Raw genomic sequence first — 10,897 nt, 5'->3', positions numbered from 1 at the left:
CTGGCTATGAATGTCTTTAATGTTTCCCAGATCAGAATCACAGCATACAGTGTATAATAACTTCTAAAGTAAACAGAAATATCATCACCTCATTTATTTATATTGTTTTACTATACTTTTTTTTAATAATCATCTTTTTTAAAATTCCATTATTTAACATTTTTCTTCATCTCAAGTCTTGGGTTTCTGAATTCAACAAAGAATGTAAAAACAAGACAACAGGTGCAACTTCGCAATATAGACCAAGCTAGAGATTTATACGAGTGAGTGTGTGTCACTTTTTGCCATTGCGGGGAGTTAACCATGTGCGTCCGTGCACCACTGACCTGACACATGATCTCTGAATGACGTCGCTGATATTAGGTTAGTTTGGTAAGCTTGGCTGACCGCAGTTTTTGGGCATGTAAAAATAAAAACAAACCAAAATACAGCCCCGGGCCGGCTTTACTTCTTAACACAGACGAGGTTAAGTGTGTGTCCACATACATCCAGCCTGATCCACACACACAGAGTCTGATAAAGCACCGGACTTCTTAGATTTACCTAATGATTCATCCACCTTCTCAACTGTTTAGAACATGAAACCCTTCACTGCTACATCACATCACCGCAGGGTAACACAACCTCCCTAACCACAATGCAACACAGTGTGTAGAAGGAAAAAGTCAGACCACCTGTGTGATCTCATTACTCTATGAGGCATCTAATGGTATCAAAGCCCTAATGTCTGTCCCACATGTGATTTAGTGGCTACATGTAAACACTGCTACATGTGAAGTGAGCTAATTGATTGCACTTTAGTGTCTCAGTTTAAAAGTCCTGATCATCAATCATGGGCCAGTCCTCGATGCCACCGTTGCATTAGCTGGCCAAAGCCGGCTTTTATCAGTGCTCTTAGCCTCTGAGATGTTTCCATAAATACTCCCAAGTTTCATGCAACACAGATTCATTAGGAGTGAAGTTGGATTACAAGATAGATTTCAAAATAAAATTTTAATAAAGGTTGGAAAAAAAGTTAAAAAGAAGAAATGCAAATTTTAAAACAAAGAGGCAATGAAACCACAGACTTCAATTATATTACTGAAAATTTTAAAATTGAATATTCATTGGAAACTAGTAAAAGCAAACTACGGCATCTTTGGACATCTTTTGTGTTGGGGCTGCAGTGGAGATGAATTTCTGCTACAGTGACTCTCCTGGTGAGGAATCATGATGCTACAGGATGCCCATGTGATAATGGGCAACATGAGACAAAGTAAAGAAAAAAAGTCTTAAGAGCATGAAAAGAATTTTTTAACTCATTAATGAGTTTTAAACCTAAAGCTTGCTGCTTTTTTTTTTTTTTTTGGAAATTGCACCTGTTGTCTTTCGTTGTCACAAAATAAGCATTTCATTCATTCACTCAAAAAAAAAAACAAAAAAGAAAAACAAACAAGAAACTTAATATTTACAAATATTTTGTCTGTTTGATTCTTACACTTAAAAATGTACAGATTTGATCCTCTTCCAGATGTTGTGTGTCTGTCTCTGTCCTGTCACCCAGTTTGGTATTTTTCCTGGCACATCCTGTTTCCTCAGAGTGGGCAGACTGCAGTAAATCTGTCACAAGGGCGCCCTCCAGTGTTAGCTTATAAAATAGACAGGGAAAAAGAACAGACCAAACTAAAATACCTTGTTTCTGTTTTCACCTCCGGTGGTGTCGCTGTAGCCATGTTGTAGCGAGGTTTGCCTCACAATCCCTCACTGCCTCCTAATCCACAGGAGTGAGTACAAAAGGGTTCATATCGGTCTGATCAGACATATTAGATCCTCCAATGGACAGATCGACAAAGTATCCTCCTGGCAAACATTGTGGGTAGAAAGATGGCCATGCCTTTTTTTATGTCCTTATTCGCAAGTGATCAGTTCTTCCTCTTTTGATGTTGATTATACATTTAAGGCTGTGAGTCTTTCTCCAGTCTCCTCCCAGAGTCTCTTTCCCACCTCTCCTTGCGCTACAGTCCATCCTCCGTTCCACAGCATTTATCCACCTGCAGCACGCCCGAGTCTGTTGTTTTTTGTTTTACATTGTGCACGTTTCCCTTTCCGTGGGCTTACAAAAATCTCTGACAGGAGCAGCAAGGTATCTCTCTCCCGCTCCAGCTCCTTCCCCACCACCCCGTTAGGCAGTAATAAAATAGAAAAACAAACAAACAAACAGGCTAAAGCTAGAGCACAAGCAAAGACAGCACCGGTGACTAACTTCTCCCATACTGGATATAGGCTACCATGTGTTCCTGTGGGCTCAAACAACAGCAGTTCAGTTGAGAAACTATATTAAGATCCATAGCAGAGAATCGGGGGGGGGGGGGCGCTTGCTACACAATCTCACCCCTAAGAAAAGAGCCAACTGTGTTGCTTTTACCCTGTTTAGGAGATCCGAGCCCCTTTTATCTTCTTGTAGCTCCGCGCTGCAGGCCGTGAAAGCCCGCCGGTTACCCTCAGTGTGCTTAGAGTTTAATATACAACTGATGAGCTCACAAAAAAGGTCACTAGCACTAGCATCGTGAGCTAACCTTTGAATGTGAGGATAATTGCAGAGCTGAACCGAGGTCAGAAATTGTGTTGAATGCTGCTGACACAGTGAAGTCAGGTGGAGTTTTGTGGTCACATTGTGGATCATGGGCGATTGCTGCAATATGGACGTCAGTCTTGAATACAAAGCTGACGGAGAGAGGGGGGTGGGGTAAGTGATGTTGATACGGAGGGGGGGTTTGGGTACACAGCAGGAGGGAGCTCATTTTGGAGTCTAAGTTATTACCATGGGGGTGATCCTGCCTGTCTGCCTCTCTATCTCTTTGCTGTCTAATTAGGGCCCACCTACGCCCATGTGAAGCTGCTCTCATATCACACACACAAACACACACACACACACTATATCTCTCACAGGCACACATCAAACAGAATATGCATGTGCTGGAAATAGGGGTGCAGACAGGAGAAGGAAGGTAAAAGAGCAAAGGCTGCCTGTCTCTGCTTTGTTTCTCACCCTTACTGAAATACAAAAATAATTCTGTACAGGCAAGCTACAACGACAGATTTGGCACCTCACGTACCCTAAAAAAAATCATCTCCTTACAGACAGAAAGAAAAAGTAGCTACTGTGGGATGATCGCCTTGATGTAGGAGAAAAATCTCTCAATGACATCATGTAGAAGAGAATGAATGGAAGAGTGTGTTCACAGTTGTTTAACATCTTCTGATATGTGTGGTAATGACTCTTTTTAAAAAAAAAAAAAAAAAAAAAACGTTGGGAGGTGAAGAGGATTTGTTGGGACACACCAGGATTTCCGGTGGTGTTCTTGTTCCGAGAGGCAAAAAACCCCCAAAAATATCCAGAGTGGACCGATATGATTTGATTAGATTTGGGAAACGTGCATTGACAGATACAGTGTCCTTTCCCCCGTCATCAGCTTTAAAAATAATTCATGCATAGATCCCCACTGAGAAAACCCATTTATATACTTTCTCCTTTGTACACATTTATATATAACTATATATAATATCATTTCTCTATATCTATATTTTCAGCAAAAATTCTTTCCACAAAAAACAACAACTGAACAAATGCTTGAAAAAAAAAGAAACAGAAGATGAAAGAAAAAGAAAAAAACACAATCGAAGGCCAGTTTGGCACTTGGTCATGAGAACACACAGCATCTGTTAATTGACAGTAAATAGGAATACTCTAGAATTTTCTTTAGTTTTTTTCTCCCTCGATGAGAAAGCAAACACAGTAGTACATACTTGGCACCAAGAATGCTGGTAGAAACAAAGTATCAGATATCGATGTTTTCATAGCTATATGATTACTGTATGTACTCTACGCCCCCTCCTGCAGCTCAGTAGTTTGCGAGTCCTTGGAGCAAAGGAGTGCTGAGGAGAGGGAGAGAATCACATGTCAAATGAAAGGAACAAAGCGGGAATGAGACACAGATGTAGAAAAGAGAACGATATATGCACAAAGCACACCAGGGAGAGAAAAAAGAGACAAAGCCAAAGTAAAAAAAAAAAAAAAAAAAAAAAGGCAAAACTGCAAGTGGCGAAACGCATTCGTCCTTTTGACAAATGTCAGGGGGCTTTAGTCTGGAAACAGCAGACCTTTGAAAAGAGTATCTTTGAAAGATCTAAATCACCCCCCTAACTGATCATCTGCTGCCGTGCAGTTCAGTTGCTTCTCCACACGCCACCAGTGGAGCTGCTTAGTTTGACAGCACATGATGGAGGAGGTGGAGTTGTTTTTGGAGAAACAAGAGAATAAGAGAACAGAACAAAGGCCCACATCCAGAGGCCTCCCTTCTAGATCAGCCAGTCTTCCTGGTCCTTAGGTGGCGCTATGTCGGGCCAGTCCCTACTATACCCTGGTGGTGGAGTGGGGATGGGGCAGGGTGTTGTTGTGACCGGTGGAGGGGAAGGTGCTGAAGGCATGAAGAGGCTGCATGCCGGTGATGGAACTGGGGATCATGGTGATGGTGTTGGGTGTCATCAGCGGCACGTCGTCGGGGGCACGGCGCAGTGCCAGCGTGTAGTCAGGTGGGCAGGCGGGCCGTAGGATTTCGTGGGGCCGGAGTGGTTCCATGTCGTGGTGAGCATCGTGTTCCGAGTGCTTCATCTGCAGGGACATGATCTCCTCCTCCTGGCTGTGAGCCAGGTCGTTGGCAGGGCCGCCCCGCTGGGGAGACAGTCGGTGGCGTCGCATCTCGTGCCGCTTGTCACGCTTGTAATAAAGGGCGGCGAAGGCCAGGATGTTTAGGAAGAGGAGTGACGCCCCTACGGCAACTGTTACACTCAGCTCGGTGGAGTAGTCACGGGTGTCTCCAGGGAAGAGATCCTGATGTGGACGCTCTGAACCCTCAGGCTCCGGATCAGAGGGGAAGGTAGGGTAGGGGTGACGGGTGCTACGAGGGCCTGGTGTTTTGGGCCAGGGTCTGTGGGTGCCTGAACCTGGGCCTGGTGGTGAACGGGTGGTGGTTGGGAAGAGCTCCTCGTGTAGACTGTGGAGGTGCGGCACTAATTCCAACCAGAAGGCCACTTTATTGGCCCTGTAGTTGTCTCTAACACGAGGTTTTAAGCCAATGTGGAGGTACTGCTTGTCCTTTGAGTTAAACTTGGTCCAGATGACCTCTTCAAAGCGGTTGGGCTTTGTGTGAATAAACTTTGTGTCCTGAGGGACAGGAAGGTTGGGGTCCCTAGTGAAGGACAAAAGGGACATCTTAGTCAAGGTTTTATCAGTCTGGTTAAAAAATGTCTTCACTGATATGACACCTAAACACTGAATATACCCCAGAGTTTTTATTTACGAACTTACAGCAAGGTAACACAGAGCACTAAACTTTTAAAAACTCTATCAACATCTGGTTAGTGAGAACATCCCTGAACAACAGACAGACTTTTCAGAAAGACACATCAGCTCAACTACTAAACATCTGGTTAGTAAGACTAGCCTCTAACAACAGATAAACCTTTTGGAAAGACACATCGGCTCTACTACTAAAGAGGCACTACCCTAGCTAGTTTATCTAAAGAGTAAAAAGAACTCAATATTTATTAATAGAAAATAAAATCATCAGTGAAACCTACCCAGTCTTGGCGAAGTTGGTCCAATAAGTCATGACCACAGCGCTCAACATCACATCATTCTTCGAGAAGTTGCAGGGAAACAGATCCGTAGCGCCAATCATGGGAACGCCAAACACGTACGGTATCTCGTCACCATGAGCGGCATCGGCCCATTCGGGTCGCGTCTCGGTCTGGCAGTGGTGGTAGAACGTGTAAAAGTAAACTGGAGACTGAAATTCGGCGTGGAGTTTGGCGGTGGCTACGGCCGGCGCTACCCACTGGTGGTCTGTAAACAGAGCTAAGAGGGTCTTCCTCCGCATGTCCCCATTGTCCCTGTCTGCCCAGTCTGTGTACATGAATTTAATGGTCTCCCTCAGGATGTCTTTGCCTGGAGGACAGGACGCGGGAGGGGGAAAGGGACAGGAAGAAAAGGGTGAAGGGAAAAAAGAGAAAATTGTGATAAGATAGGAGGACAGTAATGACAGGGACAGAACATTTTGAGAGATGAGAGTGGTCAAGAGATGTGAAACCAGATTGCTTAGAGAGGACATAAGTACTTCTGTTTGTGTTTATGTATGTTCGAGAGAGAACCTGAAAGGAAAGACTGAGCGACACAAAGGGCAAAAGAGAGAATGTGCCTCTCAGAGGGAAGAATGAGTGACAGGCACTCGAAAGGAAGCGTGACTGCATTATCCAAATGTGTCTGTATTTTGACTGTGACCTGCTGTGAGAGGTTTGCAGGCTGATCTGTTAGGAACAACAGCATTGTGATTGGGAGCTGGCTGCCTGGGGGATGATGAGAGACGGCATTAGTGCCCACAGAGCCTCAAAGGCCAAAGCACAGACCCACCACGGTGAAAGATAATCTCGATGATAGGCAATCTCTTTAGTATGCCTGTCTTAGCTGATATACTTTTCTGGGCTCATATTTTATCTCTTTTCTCATCCTTTGCTGACATAATGTTTCTAAGACTTGCATTTTCACTGGGAGCGGCAGTTTTGGACAAATTGCTGTTGATGCATTTTTTTTGTGAGAAACACATGATAATGTCAGGAGGACTTTTTTTGCGGTGTGTAATGTCACATCTTGGTCAAGCATCAGGAAACATTTTCATGCCATTATATGTATAGCTCATTATTCTATTGTGTTGATAATTTATTCTGTTTACTTAAATAACTATGTCCTATTTTGATGATTTAATGTCAGTTTTTTACTGTATATGGACCATAGGAAGATTTTGATGATGCAGTAGATGACATAATTTGAGGACATTGAAGCCTGAAAAGAGTATAATGTTGGTGTTGCTCACCCTCAGGATAGCCATAGAGGTTGTCGACAAAGTTGGAGATGGTGTAGTCGAATGCTGCGGCTGAGATGCCGTCGTTGTCCTCACTGTCATCCACAAACTTCAGCCCCTCTCCTTGATTCACTCCTATTAGGATGTCATAGTTGAGGAACTCCCCCTGGTGGTGCAGTAGAGGAAATACATATTGAGTGCTGAAATTGTGTTGAAAGGGCAGAGTTTTAAGCCTCTGTACATGTCACAAATCTAAAATTACTACAGCCATTAATAATGCTGAGTGCAATTTGTTTGGTGTTCAATGTGTTAAGTTTTTTACAACTCTACAGTGTCAATAAATGTACAACTTGAAAGGCTCCGAAATGTGGATATTTTTCCCTTTAAAAAACAGCTAGAAATGTTTTGATGCTCACCTCTGATTTTCTTTTTTTCTTTCTTTTTTTTTGAATTATGAATTGTTTTGGATGCCTAATAGAGAGATAGGGAAAGTCCGGTACCCCAATAACAAAGTAGTTGCAACTGTCATAACTTTGTATTCCTCAGCATCTCTAATATACATAATGTATCTGTATTTCCTTTGTTTTCTTGTTACCTACCTTAGGTCAGTTTTTCTCTCATTTTCTTCCTTGTATGAGAGCTCAGTTAAACTATTTCACTTTCTGATAACATGATCTCTTCATAAAACTGGTCTGTGTATGCAGTAGTAAGATGCAAATACTTTGAAATTGTTGCTATATGACAGGAAAAAAACAGAGAAAAGGGGCTGTGGCATTCGCTTTTCCGCAAGAGGCAGAAAACCTGGGGAAGTAGGGAAGTTTACCACAGTTCATTTAAACATACTACCCACACTGTTATGGTACAAAGCTGGTTGAAAACTGGCAAAGTATTCCTTAAAGTGGAAGGAATATATACATATTCAAGTGCAAGTACAATGTGACATGACTTTGTTGGTGCACTGTGTAAAGGACCAGCCACAACAAGAATGATAACTACAATTATTACTCCATTCCAACACCACAGCAGTAAGGACAGGGGTGAACAAAATCAATATGGGATCATGTTCAAAGTGATTTAAAGAACAACAGAAACACAGCCAAACAAAACTCATTCAAATTTACAAGGCCTCACACCTGGAGAGAGCTAAATCACTGTTTACAGAATGTGATTTCTCATCAGTGTGGATGTGCACATCCTTATCCCATCGTATAGTTATTGCCTTCCACAACTTGGCAAATATTAACCCTTTAAAGCCTGAACAAACAAACCGAAACAAGGAAACTACCTGGAAAAATATTTTTTGGAACACAATTTTAAATGTGTATTTATGATCATTCTAAATATAGACTTTCCCTTGCTTAAAAAATATTTTCTAAATCTACAAATGTCTTGGAATTAGTGAAACATTTCTTGTTGCTCATTGCCTTTTCCCCGGGGTTTTTTTTTTTTTTTTTTTTCACCAATTTGCATCAAAGGTTTAAATAATAAATAATAAGTTTCAAAGGCTTAAATATAAAGTGGGAAAAAAACAGAAAATAAGAAAAAAATCTATTCTGCTTAGGTGAATTTTTGAGTATTTCTTATATTTTATTTGTGCTTGTGAAACATTTCATTATTTCCCGTGTTTGGGCCTCTTAAAATTGTTTTGAAGAAGCTGATTAAAGAAAACCACTCTTTGAATGAACTGCTCACAACAGAGACATGCACCCTGTGGTGAAGTGTTTGCAAGTACACAATGCTTGGAATTTAAAGCAAAAATGGGTCTAGAAGATACCGCTGAGTCAATTTACATCACCAGCACTGCAGCTTCACTCTGTTGCAGCATTTTAGGGTGTGAGTTCACACCAGCTGGCAAATGTCACCACCAGACCCCTAACTCTGTGGAAAGGTCACACACATCTACTGCAACAAGTTCTTCATGTTCTCTCTGTCTGGTGTGTCATCACAACTCAAGTCACTCCTCTCGCACAATAAAACCTGAGCACTTAACACATCTGTGCTGTCACCTGCTGCATGAGAATCTCAGGATCGTCGGGCACCACGTCTCCGTCCACCACGGGGCCAAAGGCGATGTGGTAACGAGCCGGCTGGATGTCCTGGTCCACCAGCTCCCGGAAGTTTTTGCGCCTTAGACAGTCGACCAGATCAGCCGTTTCTGTGTAGGTGCAGCCCACCTTGCGGGCCAAGATCTTGGTGTACTTGAGGGGCTGGTAGTTGACTGACCAGCTGGAGATTGCGGTTCCACTCTGGGCTATGGCCCTGTGGAACAGACCTGATAGGACAGATGAAAAAAAAAGAGTTAAATTACTAAATGAGGGGCAAAATATGACAAAAAGTTTAAAATATTGTGTGATCTCACAAAATGTCATTTGCATTTTCTCCAATTTTTGAATTTTTGCAGGCAGGATGGAGCTCTGTGAACTTGTCTGACTGAACTTTGGGGTAGGCTGGATTTCAGAGAGACTCCTTGATGTGGAATGTGGAAGAATTTCCCTTTATACGCAAAAAAAAAAAAAAAAATCTACCAATTTCAACTTTTTTCATCTTATCATTCTCAGTGGAGCAAAGTTGGCAGACACAGGAGGGGACTAAAGACCCAAAGCATCTCAGATAGGGCATGCTGCAGCTCAAAAAGAAAAAAAGAACTGGGAGTAAGCTCACCCGAGACGTCAAGAGAGCCATTTTCCCCTCTCTTGTGCTCTGTTTCTTCTCTCAGACTTTCTCTCTAGCTGCAATTCTTCCTCTTTGTCTCCCTCTCTGTCTCCTTAGTTCTGCCTGTCCTGTGCTGTTTGAACCACTCAAGTGGCTCGTTAAGAGGCTGCCTGCCTCACTCTTTTCCTCTCGCGCTCCCTTTTTCTTTCTCTTCCCTCTCCTGGGCTGAAGATTGGTCAGTTAATTATTAAGCAGAGCCGCAGAGCCCCCCTTTCCCTGGGAAATCAATTATAGTAAAAAGTAGCTTGGAAACAGCTATACCTACATATCTGTGCTGTAAACGACAGAGAGGGGAGAGACGGACTAAAAGAGATTTGGGAGGTAGATATGATTTAATTTGTCTTCAGAATAAGTTTCTTTGTCACTCCCTAAAAGCCCCTTAACTTCCCTGCTCTCTAAGTTTTGGCTTCTTCTCTTCTGATATGCCATGTCAGAGTATTTTCTGTCCTCTTCCTCCTCCCTCAACAATAGTAGTCCCACCCCTCCTCTTCCCTTAAACACAGGATACCGTCTTCCCTGCTACAAGCTTCATCATATCACTTACAACCCCTCACTCCATTCTATCTACTACTTCCATCCTGCCATCCATCCCGTGCGTCTCCTCTGTCGGGCTTGATCTGTGACCCTGTGTTGTTGACATGATTGGTGTCCCCTAAGGGTGGGGATGACAGATCCCTTACCTGGAATCCCTGGCGGGGGACAGAGGGGGGAGGGGCATGACAGACAGGCGCCGTCTAGAGGGCTGATGTTACACCGTTAGATGCCGATGAAGACGATGATGATGATGATGATGATGATGGTGGGGTGATGACAGAACGCAGGCATGAGAATGGACTGGTGGCAGTGTGAGAGGGTTGGTTGTCAGGAGCAGGTGACAAGGGGTTAATACAGGCTTTCCCAACCGTTTGGGTCCCTCTGCGGCTAAAGTGGGGGCTCTCCTGAAAAATTAATGATTAAACTACAGTGACTGTCAATAGTTTAACATATTAGAGAATATATTTCTACACTTATTTATTTTATTATTTTTTTTTAAAGTTTGATGAGAAGATTTGTAACACACTAATATCTGAATGTTAAAGGGAGAGTTCAGATTTTTTAAAGTGGGGTTGTATGAGATACTTATCCATAATAAGTGTATTACCTATAGTACTGTAAATGTTGATCAGCACACCCCTAGTTTGGAGATAAGAGCTGCCAGGGAAGCTAAGCAATGTACTTCTGTGCATGGGGGCCAGCTACAAAACCAATTTTAGTGAACTAAAAAAATATATGTATTAGTTAAAATTAAA

At 42.7% G+C, this 10,897-nt stretch overlaps 1 protein-coding gene across 2 annotated transcripts in view; it reads right to left on the bottom strand.

The window, feature by feature from the left end:
- Position 1: 1 nt before the first annotated feature.
- The window catches only part of nlgn2a (neuroligin 2a), a 223,409-nt gene continuing 212,513 nt past the window's right edge, over positions 2–10,897 (bottom strand). For both annotated transcript variants that reach the window (XM_088073302.1, XM_042512113.2), the window contains 4 exons: positions 8,903–9,168; positions 6,909–7,062; positions 5,620–5,986; positions 2–5,228 (listed from right to left, as the gene is read on the bottom strand). In XM_088073302.1, coding sequence (XP_087929428.1) covers positions 4,394–5,228; positions 5,620–5,986; positions 6,909–7,062; positions 8,903–9,168 — 1,622 coding nt within the window. In that variant the 3' untranslated portion in view covers positions 2–4,393. The remainder of the gene's footprint in view (positions 5,229–5,619; positions 5,987–6,908; positions 7,063–8,902; positions 9,169–10,897) is intronic.

This window comes from Plectropomus leopardus, chromosome 23, assembly GCF_026936395.1.
Source record: "Plectropomus leopardus strain MGB_pleo_1.0 chromosome 23, ASM2693639v1, whole genome shotgun sequence".
In the NCBI taxonomy this organism is placed as follows: Eukaryota; Metazoa; Chordata; class Actinopteri; order Perciformes; family Serranidae; genus Plectropomus; species Plectropomus leopardus.
Note: the sequence above shows the minus strand (reverse complement) of the source record. Positions and strands in the feature narration are given on the sequence as shown.